This window comes from Dioscorea cayenensis, chromosome 5 (genome assembly GCF_009730915.1).
Source record: "Dioscorea cayenensis subsp. rotundata cultivar TDr96_F1 chromosome 5, TDr96_F1_v2_PseudoChromosome.rev07_lg8_w22 25.fasta, whole genome shotgun sequence".
Classification (NCBI taxonomy): Eukaryota; Viridiplantae; Streptophyta; class Magnoliopsida; order Dioscoreales; family Dioscoreaceae; genus Dioscorea; species Dioscorea cayenensis.
The window spans coordinates 32,499,006-32,518,232 of NC_052475.1; the positions used below are offsets into that span (position 1 = coordinate 32,499,006).

Below are 19,227 nucleotides of genomic sequence, written 5' to 3' on the forward strand. Positions count from 1 at the left end.
TTATTGTTTTCCAAATAATATCCAGTTCCTTGCTATCTTTTGACAGTAACTAAATAAAAATATGAGGGAGAAACGAGATATATCAAAAAAACAAAAAGTGAAGGATTAATTAATTTCTTTTATTATTATTCTACTGATAAAGAAGAGTTTAATTGTATGTATGTATGTATGTATTATTTTTTTATTTTTTATTTATACAAATGCAAATGCATGGATAAGCCCATCTGGTCACTTTAATAAATGGAAATGGATATCCATTTCGTTTGTCGGGTTTCGGATCCTCATTCGGTCATACCCGATTTCGCTTTTCGGGTTCAATCGTGACCAACCCACCCTGTCAGCGCCAAACGGAAATAATGAGAGAAAAATCCAAGTCTTAAAAGAATAAACTCCGAGCTTCCGATTTCTTCCGTCTCCGTTGCGATGGAGGTCTAGGGTTTCTTTGCTGTTCTTATTCACCAAATTCAGGTTCTTTTTTCACTCGTTTTTCTACTCAATTATTTTTGAATTTCTATGGTTCGGTTCCCCGATGATCGCTGTGATTTAGTTCCGTAATTTTCTTTTATTTTTGTTTTAGATTGTGATCAATAGGTTGTGTTTGTCGAATATGGGATTGCTGTGATTCTCTTGTACGCCAGAAACTAAAATTTTTGAAGTACTGATGCATTGTTTAGCTCAGCTGTCATATTGCGGTTTAATATTGATCCAAGTTGTTGTATTTTGTTATGTATGATTCATCGATTCGCCGCCATTTACTTCTAGACGAAGAAGAGAGAATTAACTTGTTTTTATGGACATGCCAAGTGTGATGAGGCAAAATCGTATTCGTGTGATTCCACCAATTCAGGTGCCAGAATGTGCCATTGAGGCTTTCTGAAGAATTCTTTCTTTCTAGTTCTTGTCATGGAATGGGAAATAAAACGTTGGAAGCTTCTAGTTAACATAGGGAATTGAGATATGGGGTTGATAGTTTGAGGTGAAACTTAGGGATTTTTGCCCTTTCACAAGGGATTTGGAGTTGAAATGTTATAGAGTTTAATCCTTTCTTGAGTTTATTACTGGCCAATTTTCCCTTGTTTCTTTTTTTTTTTCAAATCTGCATATAGGTACACTATATTTTAGTATGATTTTCATAGTTGTTGGTGCGTCTTTGTGCAGATCTTTTATCGTGACTGAACGTTTCAAATCATCATACAAGTATAAAGCATGGTATGGCTGTTTCTTGAAGCTAGGTCTTGATAGTTCACTTTTTTAATCCATTATTTTTAGATGCAACTGTGTGTGTGTTCTCGTATAATTGGATTTTCTCTCACATATTCCTTGTTCCAGAATTACATTGTGGGAGCTTTTAAGCCACCATGTAAGATAACAATTTCATTTTCCGACGCGAGAACTAGAAAGCAGGTAATTTCGTTATACTAACTATTTCTACTCTTTAGGACACACGCTTTTGCAAATCTCTTGCTATTGGTCATCAGACCAAGGACACTGTGGCTTAATATCCAGTAATTTGAGTTAGGAGCTAAACACTCTCGCTTTTGCACTTTGATTGGGTAGTATTTGGAAATTCATTCCATAAAACTAATACTTGTGAACATCAACTAACAGTTAAAGATTAAGGTGCATATCCTGTAAACAAGCTTTTTCTAGGGCTTATGCTTAAATCTTACAACAAGTTGTGTTTATCCAGGCTTCTATAAAGAAGGAAAATGGTCAAATGATGATGGTCCCACTTTTCCAAAGTCAGGAAAATATAGCAGGAGAGGTAGTGTATATGGACACTTTGCTCGTTGATTTATGCTTAATCATGACAGAGAAGATTCCTCTGACACCTGACAAATACACTATTTTTAACATGAAGGTGTCTATAGAGCCCGTTCTAGGAAAGAAGGTTGAGCATAACGGTGTTAAAATTGAGCTTCTTGGCCAGATAGGTATTTTTCCTACATCATTTTTACAGTATGCACTGAACAAGAATATGCCTCTTGTGATGGAGACTTGACCTTGATCTGGTTGTTTCATGCAGAGCTTTACTTTGATAGAGGCAATTTCTATGATTTTACCTCGCTAGGTGAGCCACTTCTAATTAATTGTTGATTAAACATAACTTCAAGCCCAATTTCTTTAGATGAGCATGCTTTTGTTTCTGCCAATCATACGAATGTATGAAAAACACTGAATGTCCTTAACTCTCATTTTGTCTTGCCTTTTGTATGAGTAAAATGTAAGCATGCATGTTAAAACTTAAAACTGATAATTATTACAATTATAATGTGACATAAAAAGAAAAGCAAAAAGGAAAATCATGGAAAGTAACATGAAGAGAGAAAATTAGGCCTTCCTCATGTCCCTTGGTTGAAACTTTAGCTCATAAAGGTCAGAAGAAAGTTCAGCTTTTGTGCAAACTTTGTTGCTGCGTAATATTAGTATACTGATTGACATCTTTGCCATATTGAACCATTATTTAAGGAAACAAATCAGGTTGGTTTCTTTTGTGGCATTCAAATGGTAATGGTCTTTTTCATTACCTGGTAAAACATTTTAGATTATGTAAGAGTTGGAACTTTGAACCTCGTCTTGGTGACCTTACCTGCATGTTGTTATTCATTACCGTGATTTTGAAGTTGCTTTTGTTTTCTGTTGCCCTTCTTTGTGATATACTATATAGGACATAATTTGTATTCACCCTAATTGCCTTTTAGATGTTAACTTTGTCTACTTTCTTTATGTTCAGTGCGTGAACTTGATGTTCCCAGTGAAATATATGAAAAGAAAACATATCCATTTGAGTTTTCTACAGTTGAAATGCCATATGAGTCATACAACGGGATTAATGTAAGATTGAGGTAAGTGCCATTTAGTCTTGGTGGATTTCCTTGTACCAGAAATTAAGATGTTTCCTTGGTGGATATTCTTGGGGCTTGCATGGATTGTTTTCTCATTAATGGCATGTTGACTCTTTCAGCTTGATATTCTTAATTAGTTGTTAGAGAATACACAAGGATCATGATACTAAGGATAGAGATTTGCATAATTGAATCCCTATTGGCTCTTTCCGGCATGATTAAGCTGATGTAAATCTAAGTATTATGGAAAGGTTATCATGTCCTTATCAGAAGCAATTGATTTCCAAAAGGTCTGTAAAATGCGGTCTCTGCAAATTTTGCTGGATTGCAACTTTTAATCCTTGTTGAAAATTCTACAGAATTGTATATCGAAAAAATTTTCCTGTTCTTGGCTGCGACAAATTCAATATTAGAATGTTTTTATACTCTTCTGTCCACTTGTAGAATTATGATCCCCGTTCCTATTTGTTTCTTGCAAGCTTTTGGCATGAATTGCTACCTGCCCCATGGGAATTGCATGATAAACACTCCTTAGGCCTAGTTTGCTCGCTTAGAAATATGACAGGGACAACTTGTTTACTGAGATTGCCACCTTGGTTTTCTTAATTTTGTTGTTTGATATTTGAAATAAATTTTTTTTTGCAAGCTTGCAGGTATATTCTAAGAGTCACGGTTAGTCGTAACTTTGTCAACAACATTGTGGAGCAACAAGTTTTCTGGGTTAGTCCAATATCAACCATCTATCTGTGCTATGTGTACAAGCATGCAGTTTTCTTTTAGTTAGAATAATCTTCAAATTTTGGTTTATGGCTTGGCTGTTTCAGCGAAAATGCCATGAATGTATAATTTCAATGAAGGGTGACTGATTATGTCGTACTTGCGCTTAAAAACCATAACAACGGTTGCCATTTCATTTGAAGTGTTTCAGAAATTCTGCTTTGCACATGTCTATATTCAAAATATTACCTAACCACTGAATTTAGTTTTTTCTTCTGTGAAATTAATGATATCATCGATTTGATGCTAATGAAAAGAATTGTAAGGAACCACTCAGCATAACACTGGACCAAATAATTCTAACTTCAAATAAAACAATTTGATTTCCTTTAAACATCAATTTAGATAATTATGTTTTCCTTATGAACAGTGAGATTTAATCATGTGTGTCACCCTGGTAATAAAGCAACAAGATATGAAATTTAATTTCAGATTTGATTAATATTCAGAGGTGGTTTTGAGTCCACGAAAAGATTTAGCAACTTTTGTTTATTGATTTCACATGTGGCTAAAAGTAAGTGGGTAGGTAGCTTGACTTGGACATCCACGAAAAGGATCCATTGTTGCACTAATCTTATGGCAAGAGCTATGAAAAATATATGTTCCAAGTTGTGAAATCTCTCCATCGCCGCTGACTGCCATTTTCATCAGGATGTTGTTATCTACCTGGTTATGACTGTAGGCCTTTTCTGAGTTTATTGCATGGATATATTTATTGTGAACGTAATCCCTCGATTTTGATTTATGCCAGCAAGGCCCCAAAACACAAAATAGTCAAGAATGCATGCTCATATATCTTTCTCTGTCATCAGGTCCGTAACTACACTCCACCTCCAACGATCAACAACAGCATTAAGGTGAGTAATATTGGTTCTAGCGATTTCTTAAAGGATACGCAGTTATGCTTAGCGGATGATTGCCAAGCCATATTTTGTGATGCTCTGCCTTAGGTTATTCTTGACATTGGTGAATTTGTAGACTTTTTGCAGCCAAGATGGTCATGGAAACTTGCATTACAGAACTTGTCCATTTTTTCAGTAAAATGTCATTAAAACTATGGACTCAGTGCAAAACGTTGTTCATAATATCACAAAATAAGTTATAGAAAAATTGACGTGCATTTATAATGAATGATGTTGAAGTTTGCCTACATATTATGAATGAAAAAAAGCGGAATAGGTATCCTGTGATATCACTTCATCTACTTGTCTCATAAAAAACAGAGAAGAAAATGAAAAACTCTTCTAGCTATTATATACAGCAACATTGATGACAATCAAGCCTTGATCTGAATATATGTGGTTGGACTTGGCGACTACCTGTGCTCAAACATATAAATTTCGTATAGTCATCGAATTCTGGTCACATAAATACTTCCTCTTGAAGCAGGATAACTGTAAACACCTTGTGATGCACTGTTTAAATCAAGTGACCTGTTGATATTGAGTTACTCTGGTTTTGCAGATGGAAGTGGGAATTGAAGATTGCTTGCACATAGAGTTTGAGTACAACAAAAGCAAGTGAGTTTTCTGTGACACTATTGGAGACAGTGCAATCTTTTGATGCCCTGTTCTTTGAAGCATGAAGCGAGTCATGAACTTTTCATTGAACATTGCTTTAAACAAAACATGGCGCAAATAATTGCCTTTAAGTTTGAAGTTATGGTGATATTGTCAGTTACCTTTTCGATGTGATATTTCCAGGTGGTGATACATTTGATAATGATTTTAGGACTACGGTTTACATCTCTTTGTAATGTGGACAGAATCATCTCTTCCTTCCAGTTTCCAGTAGACATGCAACCACAAGAAAAGCTTTTGCCAAACTAACTTTTTAACTTTTTCCTTTACTGCTTAAAGAAATTAACCTCTTCCACCTTTTCCAGGTATCATTTGAAGGATGTTATCATTGGAAAAATATATTTCCTTCTGGTACGAATCAAAATAAAGAATATGGAACTTGAGGTTCGACGGCGAGAATCTACTGGGTCAGGGCCCAACACATATGTTGAGACAGAAACACTCGCAAAGTATGAGTTGATGGACGGTGCTCCAGTTAGAGGTACGCTACGCTGTGATTTTTCTGACTACTATCACTCATCTATTGAAATTAACTTACTAGTGAAACCTTGCATTATTCTTAAAATGCATGTTAATGTTGCAGGGGAATCCATTCCAGTCAGACTGTTCTTGAGTCCATATGAGTTAACACCAACATACCGGAATATTAACAACAAATTCAGCGTCAAATACTACCTCAATCTTGTTCTTGTTGATGAGGAGGATAGGCGATACTTCAAACAGCAGGAAATTACTGTTTATCGTCTTATGGAAAATTCTTAAGCTGCTTCTCATCACAAGAACTACTTCCTTTCAAACAATAGCATAACATGAGATCACCGCTCCCTTGAAGAAGCTGATTTTTTTCTTTTTTGCTGCCTGAGAAATTGCTGTGTTTGAGTTACTCAGTCTTGTGAGTGGTGTACAATGTTTCACTTTATGTCTGTTCCCTATAGCACTTTCCCTAGGTTGCTTTGTCTTTAAAAAAATAAAAACAACATTTGCATTTGAATTTGAATTTGGAAGTTGGCTTTTATTTATTTATTTATTTATTTATTTATGACAGTTGCCTTTCGCCTGTTTAATGTTTGATGTTTGATGAGTAGAGATATACATAAGGTTTTTTAAGTTCATATAAAGTGTTTCTGTATTTAGTTAGGGAGTAATAAGATTTGATTTTTAACTTTAAAGTATTTGGATAAAGTGTGATTTTTCAAATCAAATTCAAACTTCAAGATATCTAATCCAACAGAATTCAAATTTCAAAATCTTTGTTTCAACTTGATAAAGTAACATATCCCATATTTCAATTTTCCTCTCACTTCTCACAGTACCACTGCTACCCGTAGTACGTCATTCAATAACATCAAATAATTGAAAAATAAAACAATATATATATATATCTTGCTCCAGAGTCTTTTTTTTTTTCTCTTGCAATATGACATTCTAGAGAAACACACATCTGAATTGGTATATGAAGAACAAATACTACAAATCCTTTGGAGGAAAAAATAGTTGGCTTTTAGTAAATGAAAATACATACTACAAATCCACAGTTCGAACTGCACATTTATATTAGTTCATATGAGAAAATTTATTAATGTAATACTTAAAATTTCTAACTCTAGTCTCTATCTTTTATATTGTTAAAATTTTAAAAAAAATTACATTATTTAGCAATTTAGCACCCACGAAAAAGCACTTCCACAGTATGCAACCAAAGCTATTCGATTATTTGCCGGAAAATCTGGGTTTACTTCCACAATTCCCACCAATAATTCCACAAATGACAAAGCCCACTCTCTTTGTCCTTTTATATATATATATATAAGAAAATATTTTCTTTTTCTCAAATTGAAAGCTCCTAAATTCCTATATATTGATATGTTATCTCAAACAATATCTCTCTCATATTATCTAGTTCTAAAATCAGAGTATTTTTTAATTCTGTTCTATTACAATTTGATATGTTATAAAAAAAAAAAAAAGTTAATAACATATGTCAGGCTGGCTGTGATAAGTAAAAATCAAGAAATACTCTAGTTCTGGAACTAGGCAATATAAACTCTTTTTTTAATTAATTAATAAAAACATATATCTCATTTAAAGATGTTTAAATTATTAAATTTTTAGGGTTTTATTTTTATTTTTATGGAAAAGAAAAAAACGGCTGCTGTGGAACCCTTTAAGTTAATGTGACCCGTGGGAACAGTATAGGGAAAATAATACGCTGGAGCACGTCTTCCTCTTTCGGCTCCCCGTCTGACCAACCGCCGTTTAATTTCCTCGCCGATCTCTTTTAGGTCTTCTCTTTTTCAATTTTGGTCCGAAGTTTACCTGCGAATTTGTCAATCCTTGAGGTATTTTCTTGACCCTCCTCTAATTATTGCATGCCTCGCCGCCTTCGGATTCTTGTTCTTGTGCCTTTCTTTTAGGGTTTTGTTAGGGTTTAACTGTTGTAATGTGGTTGAAATTGTGTGTTTTTGTCAGCGATTCTGATCACGGGACGCCATTGTGTTCGTTTCCCTTTTTGTAGGTTTCGATCTATAATGGTTTTCTGTTTCTTGTTTTCTTTTCTTTTCTCTTCTCTTCTTTACTGTTCTTCTTCTTCTTTTTTTTGTTTTTTGGTTTTTGTTTTTGTTTTTTTGAAGTGGAATCAACGTCGGGAAAGTTTGAGTTTTTAGAGGATGCTTATGTCTTTTACCCCTTTATTTTGCCTTTCCTTTATGAAAGTTAGTTTCTTTTTGTTAGTTTATGTACTGATTTTTTTTTTCTTCAAAATTAGTTTGATGTCGAGTGTAATTGGATTTCTGTTCAGGAAACTTTGTTGCTTTAATGGTCCTGTCAATGATTCATACGAGTCCATTAATTTGCCTTGGATTTTTAGTTGTCCTATGACGTCATTTTGTTATCATCTGGCATTCATGCTGTTTTGGCTTTTTTTTATGGCTTCCTCCCGAAGTGATTCTTATGATTTATTGATTCGTAGGAGTGTGATAATGCTGTTTGAATTTATTTTTTTCATTTTATTTTTGCAGGTTAAATGGAGCCTCTTTTGAACTTGAATGAACCAGCTGTGGATGGTAATAAATTGTTACATTCATGTCAATCTTTTGGTTTCATTCTTTTGACTTTGTGCGCAGAGTTTAATTTGTATCCTTTTATAGGGGAAATTGCTAGCTATGTAATGCTTCAGAAAGATGACAAACCAATATGCAGGACAACCTGCATCAATCTTCCATTTGAACCGTAAGTTTCTGCATTTCAAATCCCTGACGAAGTTACTAAAATGGAATACAAGGTGTCTCAATTCTTTTTGGCTATTAATGTTAATGTTATATTTAAAAATGTGTTGTGTTTCTTTTTCTTTTCTTTTTGAGTATTTGGTCAACTCAAAGCACGAGTGTCTATTACAACAATGCACTTCCTGTTTTAAGATTTTGTTGTTGCTTGGTCTTGTTATGGCGGTGCTGTTCCTGGTGAAGTCACTTAATGATTTGCTAAATTATCTCATAAAACTATGGTGGTTGGAAGCATGACATGACACTGGAATTATGATTTTATTCCCGTTGTTGTCTGGGTTTGTGTTTCTAACAAGTGACAATGATTATGTACAAGGGAATTATGATTTTCATGTGAATGCCAATTCTAGATTGCTAAACACTCAATTGAGGGTTGTTTAATTTGAAGCAAATGGACTAGCGGTTGTAAGTGTATTCAAAGGGTATTAACTTCCATGCATACTTGTTTGGTTGAATTCATTTGGAAATATTGTATTCTCTATTTTTGTTTATTGACTTGCTATCATAACATTGTAAGTACCTACTAATTAAATTTTAAGACTTGGACTGGGCTGGTTTGGACCAACAAAAAGTTCATTCTGAAAAATTAGGGGTTTTAGTTATCTTTAGTTTTGAGCTAGATTATGGCCTGAGGGCTTCTCATAATATTCTATAGACCAAGCCTGAAACTCAAACCCAACAGAAAACCATACATGGAAGTATTAAGATTTGGTCTGACATGGCTTGAGAATCTTAATCAACTTCAGCTAAAAGGAAAATAAATGTTAAGTTCAGTATTGTGCTTTGCTCAAACGGAATATAAAATTGAATAGAATGAGTTTTATGTGTGCTGGGATTTATTTGGGCTTTAAACTAATGTTAAGTTCAGACTTGTTGGGCTTAAGCCCAGCTAAACTCTTTATAAGTCCGGTACGAGGTTGGAAGTGCAGCATTACAACTTATTACCAAATTGGGTGTAATTCTAAATGCTGCATTTCAAATTGGTCGTTAGTCTAAATGCTGCATTTGTATGTTATATGAAAAGAAAGGGGAAGCCACTAGTTTATTATTTCTCACTGAAAGTGTGAAGCATTCCATATCAGCCTGTTCCCTTTTGCCAAAAACAACCTGATATTACTCGTGCAAATTAGGATTACAGAAATAAATGTGGTTAATAAAATTTGAATCAATTATTTTGGTGGATTGATTTTCTATTTGGGGCATGTTTAGTTTGGAGCAGATGGACTTGCAATGTAAATGGATTCATATGCAAGCAGAAGTGCTGCAAGCATTCCATTTTAGCCTGTTCCCTTTCGCCGAAAACAACCTAATATACTCGTACAAAATAGAATTATATAAATAAATATGGTTTATAAAATTTGAATTAATCATATTTGAAGTTTGTTTGCTATTTGGGGCATGTTTAATTTGGAGTAAATGGTTTGCAATGTAAATGGATTCACATGCAAGTGAAAGTGCTGCACTTTTATATATTTATGTATATTTGTTTGGTTGGATCTGAGTGGAAATTTTATGTTTCTTTTTCCTTGTTTGGATGATTTGGAAATATAATAATGCAAGTAGGGCTAATATGTAATTTTGATCTGTTTGACCTTAAATCAATCTACAAAAGTTGATCAAAATGACTTTTGTGTTTGTTGGACTTATAGAGTGTTTATTTAGATTTGCTTCAATCATGTGAAGTTTTGACATAACCGTAATTTTTGAAAACCCACAATGAACTCCATATTTGGTGTTTTGACTAATAAGTCAAAACGCTGCATTTTGGCCTCTTGGTGTAAGTCTATTCACATGTATATGGAGTGCTTAAGTCATACCTGAGTTATTATTTAAGGAAAAGTGCATTTACATCAAACCAAATTAAAGAAAATGGCATTGGCCTTTAAGTGGATTCAACTCTTACATTCACTTATGGATGACTAAACCCTCTTGTTGTTAAAGGATATATTTAGGCCATTTTACATATTACACTGGAACATTTGACTATTTCTGTATCACCCCTGACATTTCAATATGTGTGTGTACTCTTTTTTAGCTTACTCACTAACTCTTCCAGTATTACCTGATGGGAGGAGTTAACTAATTTAAAATATGGGATCTAGTCAGTTGGTACACCATAAACTACGGATGATATAGCTATTTTGTTGTAGAACACATAATTTCTTTTACATTTGTCTGGCTTAATGTACACAGTATCACAGCAATATGCTAGTGTGATGATTTTTAGTGGTGTATGTTAATTACATACACCACTAATGGTTTAAAGGGCTACTGCATACATGCTACTTTTCTCATAGACTATACAAAAATCTTAAAATGTGTTCAATTAGCATCATTAAATTATTTTATTATATTTTGACATCATCCTAATGTTTTAAACAGTACTTGAACTTTAAAAGGGCTCAAGTGGCATCCCATCCTCGAGTTACTTTGTGCAGCTCCTTGGCTGCATGTTAAAAGATTAATGAGAAACAATGTTACACTTTCATAATTTACCTTTGATCTGGTAATATGTTCCATGTTATAGGTTGTGAAATGGTTCTTAAGTTGTTGGTTTTACATGCTTGTCAATTTGTTCACCTTGATTTATGTTTGAATTACATATACTCTAGATAAATATCAAGCAGTCAAGCTCCTCTATTACTTCCACTTGAACTTTAAAAGGGCTCAAGTGGCATCCCATGCTTGAGTTACTCTATGCAGCTCCTTGGCTGCATGTTAAAAGATTAATTAGAAACAATGTTACACTTTCATAATTTACCTTTGATTTGGTAATATGTTCCATGTTGTAGGTTGTGAAATGGTTCTTAGGTTATTGGTTTTACATGCTTGTCAATTTGTTCACCTTGATTTATGTTCGAATCACATATACTCTAGATAAATATCAAGTAGACAAGCTCCTCTATCACTTCCACTGGATCAGGATAGGTGCTCAAATCAGACCTGTCACTAAGATCAATAAAGGCATACCAAGCCTGTCCTCTGTTTGTGATCATGAAGTGGATGTGGGCAAATATTAATACTCTATGGAAGTTTACTTTCTTTGTGAATCAGCATAATGTCTAAAAGCTTACCCATCCTTCTGGTTGTTGTTCTTGTAGTGTGTGCGTGTGCGCACGCCATTTAATCTGTTGATGATGACATTTCTTCTTTCCTGGTGTTGTGTCCTCATTTTACAGCCCTGCATGTTGGTCAATATCTGGATTTCAATCTAGCAAAATCTATTTGCAGTCGGAGTTACCACAATGTCGGTTGTACCCGGAACCTGAAAACTACAATCAAAGGAGAGAGTGGGGTCGTTTCTTACAATTCCTTTGGAAGAACAATGTGGTAGATCTGTTTTCTGAACTTAACTTCATTTAAATTTTAAAGTTTTAACATTCTCTAATTTTTGGATGTTCACTTCCTTTTCAAGGTTGCGATTGTAAAATTTGATATATGTGAGTTTTACATACTGGCCTCAAATGAATCTCCTCAATTCACACATGCTGTTGTTCCATACTACATGCGGAAGGGGCATATTAAATCTCATGGACTGGTGAGAAACTCAGGTGAGTGGCATGAGCTTTTTAGGGTGCATATTTATTATGTCATTAGTCTGACAACAATATTGAATGAGGTTGTTCTTGCTTTTGTAGCACAAAGTGCTTAATTTTAAATCATGGGTGAGTTGAGGTTGGGCCTTCTGCTACTGAATGCAATTTTCATTAGTGCATTCATTCTCTTAACTTTGCTATAGATCTCATAATATACCTTCTGAATGTTTTTGTTTTTTAAAGTCTTTTAAAATATATTCCAAAACTGTTGATTTTCTTGAGAGAGAAAAGTTTGTTAGTGATGATACCGATATTAAAATGTGCAGTATTTGCTCTTTTTCCAAAAAGGGAAGGAAAAAGTAGAGGAAAGCATGGCTATATGCTTTTTCTTCAGTGAGTTTTTTCAGACATTGTAAGTGTGGGCAGATGTCAGTAGGCCATCTATATGGCTGCCTGTTAAATTGTAGCTCATTTAAATACCTGAGGATTTCCCAGCCTTGACATTTGGTTACCCTGAAATGAATGAGCAGGCAACTTGGTTGTTTGGGTTCTGGTTTACCAATATTGGGTCACTGCATCATTTCTCTGTTCTGTGTGTGGAGGTAGTCTTAATGATTTAAGAGTTGATAGTGTTAGAGTTCTTGGGATATGATATGAGTTATTGCACGCTTTTGGTTTCAAATGGATAATTTCTGTTGTTCTGATTAAAAATTGTTAGAAAAAGGGAAATGTTTTGTCTTTGCCAAAAAAAGTAGTTAACTTATTTACATAATATCTGAACTGCCTTCTGTTTCCTTCACAATACTTTTTATATTGTGAAGCAGGTCATCCATTTTTGCTTTGTAAGTTATACATGCCTCAACTGTGGTAATGTGGTTATCCTGAGTTTGTCATATTGTGTACATGCCTCAACTGTGGTAGTGCGGTTATCCTGAGTTTGTCATATTGTGTATTTTACATGCCCTTATTGCACAGCGAATTTGATTAATTACCGTGGACATCCTGCAGTCACATTAATTTATTTATAGCTTTCATAGGATTTTTTATTTGACTTTTTACTTGTAGGAATTTGTCAACGTGAGCTTAAGAGTAGCATTCATTCAGAAAATCAACAAAAATTCTGTTCACAGTTCGGAGAAGGCATTGATCATTCCCAAGGTAGACGAAGTAGGGCTGCAGATAGGTTGCCTCCTGTTGTCTCAGATAAGAAGGTAAATAGTTCCCATGAGTTGAAGGTTCCCTTGCCTACTAGAGATTCTAGCAGAAGCTTCACGGAAGCTCTATCAGTGCCCATTAAACCAGTGAAGAGTGTCCACAAGAATTTTGTTAGAACAGATCCTAGTTATTTGAGAACTTTAAGCCAGACTCATGCTGGGTGGATATTTGGTGCAATGGCTGAGCTTGTTGATAATTCAAAAGATGCCGGTGCAAAGAGGTACATATAAAGAGAATTTTATATTCATGCATATTGACACATCCTAGCTAAACAATGGTCTCAGAGACAGATTATGCTGTTACCATTATTACTTTACGACGTGGCCATGGCCAGTGTTCATTTCAATATTCAGAAAGTTTTCTCCTTAACAAGCCATGTGACCTGTTTTATGCTTTAGAGATTCAAGATGGAGCAACCTGAAGTACATTTTAACTAGTTATGTTGAAGTTAAATTTTCAGCCTGAACTTTTGGAAGAAAATATCTGTCGTTCTTTATATTTCATGTTTTCTCAGTCGTGGGTCTTTCTTTCCTCTTGGCTGGTTACTTTTATTCCTCTCGGAGTTCTATTTTTTCTTCTTCTTTTTATTTTCTCTGCAGTCACTATCTTGTTTTAAGAATAACTTATAATTAAGTTTTAATTTCTTTGACCGAAGAATTAATTGTTGTTGTAATGATTGGTGCTATTATACTGCTTTGTAAAGATTTTCATTTAATGGGGGTGTTGCTTTTTCAGGTTAGACATATCTATCACAAACCTTTATTCTAAGAAAGATGAAAAGAGAATTCCTGTGTTGTCAGTTATTGATGATGGACATGGTATGCATCATACTGACATTGTGAGAATGGTATCATTTGGTCACAAACTTCCAAATGAAGGAAAGCAAGATCACATTGGTAGATTTGGTATCGGATTTAAGGTTTGTGAATTCTCTTCTGAATATCTAACTGGTACAAAATTGGTCTGGCTCTACCCAGGTCCAGTTTGCATTTATCAGCATTGGTAGAATTTTTTGAAGCTCTACAATAAGCCAGAGATATCTTTAAGTTGTTTTAAACTAGTATTCACAATCAGTCAAAAGACCTCAAAAAATCTCATTTGCCCTTCAGTGAATAAAATCAAAACTGGCATTGCTGGAGTTAGAATTTTTTTTTTTTTTTCTTTTATTTATATTGGTTGTCATTTTTTTAAATGAGTTAACTACAGTTAGCATTGACTTTGGGTGTGTGTGTGTGTGTGTCTGTTTTGGGTTTTGCAGACAGGAGCTATGAAACTTGGAAGAGATGTGCTTGTTCTTACCCAAACTTCCACCTCAAGATCTGTTGCCTTCTTATCTGAGTCATTCAATAAAGACAAAGAAGTATGCCATCTTAAATTGTGTTTTCTTATGTTGCTTGTCTTTTTATCTTAGTTTTTTTTAGCTTGCATACCTGCAAAAATAGTCAATTTCTTGCGTACCCCTATAAAAATGATATTTGCTTATATATATGCTCAACAAATCATTTTTATATGTTTATGTACCCTTCTGAACAAATGACAACCAAAAGATTTTATTAAAAAAAATTTATTATAAAACTAAACTATCATTTACCCTCTTCAGTCTTCACTTCATCATCTTGGAAACGGCAAAAAGAGAAAGAATCAAGGTTTGATCTATGTTTTCATAGAATTTATATATTTGTTTTTAACCATAAGGTTATATAAGCCAATGAAAATATTTTATACTATTATATAAGCAAATATGATTTTTATGAGGGTATACTAGCAATTACCCACTTTTATAGGGGTATGCAAGCAATTTTCTCTTTTATGTATTTGTAATTTGAAATTCATATTTGTTTGGCTGCAGAACCTTGAAATTCCTCTCATTACATACTGCAAGAAGGGGCATTATATGGAAGTGGATCTAAATATCCAGTCAGATGCAACTGCAGAGTATAATTTGAATGCTATTAAGGAGTTTTCTCCTTTTAACGAGTATTTTATTGGAGAAAAATTAGGATCCTTCGGTGAGTTTGGTACTGGAACACAAATTTACATCTGGAACTTAGACAGGTGGGGTTCAGAGTCATCAGACTATACTCTGGAATGGGATGATGCAGAAACCAATAAAAGTTCTCAAGGATTCCAAAGCAACATTTGGATTCGGTCTAGAAGAGTGAGATCACGCCCTGGACAAATAAGCCGTGAGGTTGCCTATGTTTAACTGGAAGATATTTTTTGTCAATTTTTATTTCCTGCCGTGAATGAACTTGCTCTTCAATAGCTAATGTTTTACTTAATATGGATAATTATGCTACTTTCCTTTAAGTTCCATACAAATGCATTCTCATTTTAGTACTCATAGGTGATGGATTCATTGTTTGAACATTATTTTCATATGGGTCTATTAGTTGTAAGTTCCGTAAATTGCTTGACATGAACCTTGTGAGCATCATTTGATAATTCTTATGACTATTAGGTGCCTTTGGACTATTCGCTTCATGCTTACTTGGAGGTTATTTTCTTAGATCCGAGGATGAAGATATATATCCAAGGTTCACTGGTAATTTTTTTCCCTTCAACTTTTGGTATTAGAACCTAACCATAAAAAGCAGATTTCTTGATCTTCTCTTGATTTCTTGTATAGGTCAAAAGCCGACCTTTGGCAAAATCTTTGAATAAAACTTTTGTAGTTCAAGGTAATGTAAAGGATGTTGCTCTTCAGCTCACACTTGGCCGGAGTCAAGTGGAATGGGAAAGATTGAACTGTGGAATATTTTTATATTGGCATGGCCGACTAATTGAGGTGATCCCTACAATTTTGATTTAAATGTTAGCTAATGAAATCAATGTACTATGATTAATCCATCAAACTATTACTCTCTATTAGTGTATTGGTTGGTATTCCCCATTTCATGCTGGTGCATTTATGCTTCACATGACGCCCATTTGAAGCTCTTCATAGACATATAATAATCAAAAGAGGTTGAATAAAATATGATTACCTGTTAGTCCCTTTCTTTTTTGTGGTAACACTTTTAGTTGTTTTTTGCATTATTGATTTTTTATAGGAAATTATTTACCTCTCACTGATTTGATGACTCAAAGAGTAGCAAGTAGAAAACATTACACTTATTTCAGACTAGGAAATCAACCTTATATGCGCTTCCATTTGGGAAAAAATTGGTTCGATTTTTTTTCACTGAAAGAAAATTTCCTATCAACAATTATACATCATTTTTGACCATGCTTTGAAAACTTTTCTCCTGAGGTTTGTTCAAATTTTTGTGAAGGCTTATAAGCGAGTTGGAAGCATGGTGCATAATGCAGATATTGGCCGTGGTGTTATAGGGGTTATAGATGTAACAGATTTAGTGGTATGCTGTTTTTTTATCTCAAATGAATTTTCTTTATGAATGCAATATGTGCTGAAGTATTTTAATAATCTGATTATGCAGGATGAGAACCGTGATCAAGTCTGGGTGCTCAACAACAAGCAAGGATTTCAAGACTGTGAAGCATATGCTGAATTGGAGGATTGGTTGGGCGTAAATGCAACCAAATATTGGGATGACAACTTTGATAGAATCGATTTGGTATTTCTTAATTTCTTAAAGTCAGAGATATTTACCATATATCTATTTATATTTTTCATCTTTAAGACCAGAATTCTTTAAGACCAGAATTCTTGAACATTAGTGTGGTTAACAGTCTTACATATACCAAAATTTTTTGAACTGCGTAATCATTGTTTACTCTATTTTGATTCATGTTAATTATGTGATTTCCTTGTTTACCTTTTTATGGAAGGTTGCTGATGTTTTTTCTTTCCTTCTGCTTCTCTTAACCAATCGTCTTGATGGTTGGTACAGAAAAAGGGTGGTGGTAAATATGAGCCTGACCATGAATGGGTACAGTGTGACAAATGTCGCAAATGGAGGATACTGCCATGTGGGTTTGATGCTACAAGTTTGCCTCCAGAATGGTTTGTGCTTGTTTATCCTGATTTGCACTATATATATATATGCAAAACACTTTCATTTTGCTAACGGTTTTATGAAATTATATTTTTTTGATTATTTTTTCTTTTCTAGTGTATCTCCTGTAGTAAATGATCTAAGCATTGATTTTACTTTGTCTCCTATAGATATAAATAATCACAATTGTTGTTACACAACCCACTAGTTATATAAAACAGGTGGTTAAACAGTTTTATGCCATTTATTGCTCTGCTTTGTGCTAAAATTTTTTAATGTTTAGGACTTGTCCGAACATTTTAGGTTATTCACTTGTGATCCCTGAGATGGGCAAAATGACATCAGAGTAAAATGTACACATATCACTAGTGCCTTCTATTTGATCTATTGAAATAAATAAATGAATAAATAAACTCACTTGTCAAGCTAATAAGTTGGAGGATTTTCCTGAAAGAAATGTATTGTAAAGTAGAATGGTCTGATCTCTATTGTGGTGTAGGTGGTTTTTCATTTATTGTTTTGGTTTATTGGCATCAATTGTTCATTGTTTTCTGTTATTCCTCCCTACTATGTTTCTGTTTTAGTTCGTACATTGAACAAATGGCTCACTCGGATAATTTGAGTTCCCAACAGAATCAAGAAGCTCTGATAATTAATGATTTAATATTTGTCTAAACATTTGGTTGTTGGCCTTTGTTGTAATTTATCTGTGGTTATGAAAAATCAATTTTTTTAAACTCTCTGTGAGTCATTCGCCTCAGGTTTTGCTGCATGCCACCATTTAAAGGACTATGTGATGCTCCTGAGGAGCATATGGACCGTGGAGTTATCGCAGTATCTTTAAAAAGATCTGGTTATGGCACTGAAACATTAACAGCTGAGTGCAATAAATCAAAACCTAAGGTGAGGTTTATATATGAAAACTGAAATTAAATGTACTGCATTGCATGGTGAGAGGGCATAACATGTTAATGTTGTCCTGCAGAAGTCCAAGAGCACTCCAGTTGTGAGTCATGAAATATCAAAGAGGACTGAAGGTGATGTAAAGAGGAAGCCCAGGAATTATCACAGAGGTAGAAAAATTGTCCAAGTGTAGTCAAGTCAACATCGAATATTTGATTTTTTTTTTATTTTTATTTTTATTTTTTATGGCTAATTTGATTTTAGACAATATTTAATTGGTTTTGTAGTGTTTATTGAACTTTAAATATTGATCGGATGAGTTGGTGTGCTATAGGTGATAGCGGGGAGGATTCAACTGAAACTGAGGATGAAACTTATCGGCCTGTCTTGAAACGGATAAGAAGAGGGCCGCCGAGGAGTTGTAAACCGTCGTGATGACTCACTGTAACATGTCAACGTCTTGCATCACTAGTCATGACAACCGCCATTGGTCTCTATGGTGGTAAGAATTGAAGTCATGGATGCACATTAACACGTTTTCAGTTGATTAATTTTCTCAATTTGCAAAACCTTCTTAGCAAATTGTGTTCAATCAATTAATAAAGAGTCATGTATCATTTCAATTGGCTTTCTTTTTGTTAACAAAAAGTAGTTGCTTGGTTGCATGAACGGGTGTATCCAGGCAAGGCTTTGGCAAAGAAAAGCTTAGCAAGTGCTTCTTCTCACAACTCGGGTGACGGAGCATTGCCTGTAGTCCTTGTCCCTTGAGTCAGTCCTCTGGGACACTAATTCTGTGAATATGAACAACTACGTAACCCGTTTTAAAAGAAACCGTCTCCTATGTAGGAGGATGTTTTGAAGATATTAATTTGAGATCCATAATAAGAGGTGTTCCACAAAAAAAACATGGTAATTTTATTACTCCCTTCGTTTCTTTTTATTTGTCATAAATCTATGTCTTTTTTTATCTGTAATTATAAGTATTTTTTTTTAAAATTACTTTAATACTCTATTCAATTATATTTTTGAAATTTAATAAATTTAATACGAAAGAGAAATGTGAAGATATAAATTAAGAGTATTTTAAAAACATAATTAATTTTTTATTAAATTATATGAAATAACAAAAA

The 19,227-nt window shown here is 34.0% G+C and overlaps 2 protein-coding genes across 4 annotated transcripts; both read left to right on the forward strand.

The window, feature by feature from the left end:
• Positions 1-374: 374 nt before the first annotated feature.
• LOC120261538 (vacuolar protein sorting-associated protein 26A-like) lies at positions 375-6,200 on the forward strand. Its single transcript, XM_039269461.1, has 12 exons — positions 375-468; positions 1,159-1,209; positions 1,330-1,404; positions 1,691-1,765; positions 1,862-1,934; positions 2,027-2,071; positions 2,735-2,846; positions 3,500-3,566; positions 4,436-4,480; positions 5,088-5,143; positions 5,509-5,684; positions 5,787-6,200. The coding sequence occupies exons 2-12, from the start codon at positions 1,207-1,209 to the stop codon at positions 5,963-5,965; spliced, it is 906 nt and encodes a 301-aa protein (XP_039125395.1). The 5' UTR covers positions 375-468; positions 1,159-1,206; the 3' UTR covers positions 5,966-6,200.
• A 1,198-nt stretch (positions 6,201-7,398) lies between these two features.
• Positions 7,399-19,018, forward strand: LOC120261310 (ATPase MORC2A-like). 3 transcript variants are annotated; one of them, XM_039269153.1, is made up of 19 exons: positions 7,399-7,542; positions 8,221-8,265; positions 8,350-8,431; positions 11,664-11,814; positions 11,900-12,035; positions 13,086-13,455; positions 13,971-14,154; positions 14,494-14,595; positions 15,085-15,170; positions 15,291-15,426; positions 15,697-15,780; positions 15,865-16,023; positions 16,511-16,594; positions 16,676-16,813; positions 17,090-17,202; positions 17,956-18,097; positions 18,180-18,267; positions 18,432-18,599; positions 18,780-19,018. In XM_039269153.1, the coding sequence occupies exons 2-18, from the start codon at positions 8,226-8,228 to the stop codon at positions 18,530-18,532; spliced, it is 2,196 nt and encodes a 731-aa protein (XP_039125087.1). In that variant the 5' UTR covers positions 7,399-7,542; positions 8,221-8,225; the 3' UTR covers positions 18,533-18,599; positions 18,780-19,018. The 3 variants fall into 3 exon arrangements, with proteins under 3 accessions (XP_039125087.1, XP_039125085.1, XP_039125086.1); XM_039269151.1 differs by having other exon boundaries at positions 15,085-15,426; XM_039269152.1 differs by lacking the exon at positions 18,780-19,018 and having other exon boundaries at positions 15,085-15,426; positions 18,432-18,720.
• Positions 19,019-19,227: the final 209 nt, after the last annotated feature.

Bases quoted from the DNA above. Each gene is read 5' to 3' on its own strand.
- LOC120261538 (XM_039269461.1), top strand. The intron at 1,405-1,690 runs GTAATTTCGTTA...GTGTTTATCCAG, and splicing joins ACGCGAGAACTAGAAAGCAG to GCTTCTATAAAGAAGGAAAA. The intron at 2,847-3,499 runs GTAAGTGCCATT...GCAAGCTTGCAG, and splicing joins GGGATTAATGTAAGATTGAG to GTATATTCTAAGAGTCACGG.
- LOC120261310 (XM_039269151.1), top strand. From the start codon at position 8,226: ATGGAGCCTCTTTTGAACTTGAATGAACCAGCTGTGGATG. The intron at 15,781-15,864 runs GTAATTTTTTTC...TTTCTTGTATAG, and splicing joins TATATATCCAAGGTTCACTG to GTCAAAAGCCGACCTTTGGC. The intron at 16,595-16,675 runs GTATGCTGTTTT...CTGATTATGCAG, and splicing joins TAGATGTAACAGATTTAGTG to GATGAGAACCGTGATCAAGT.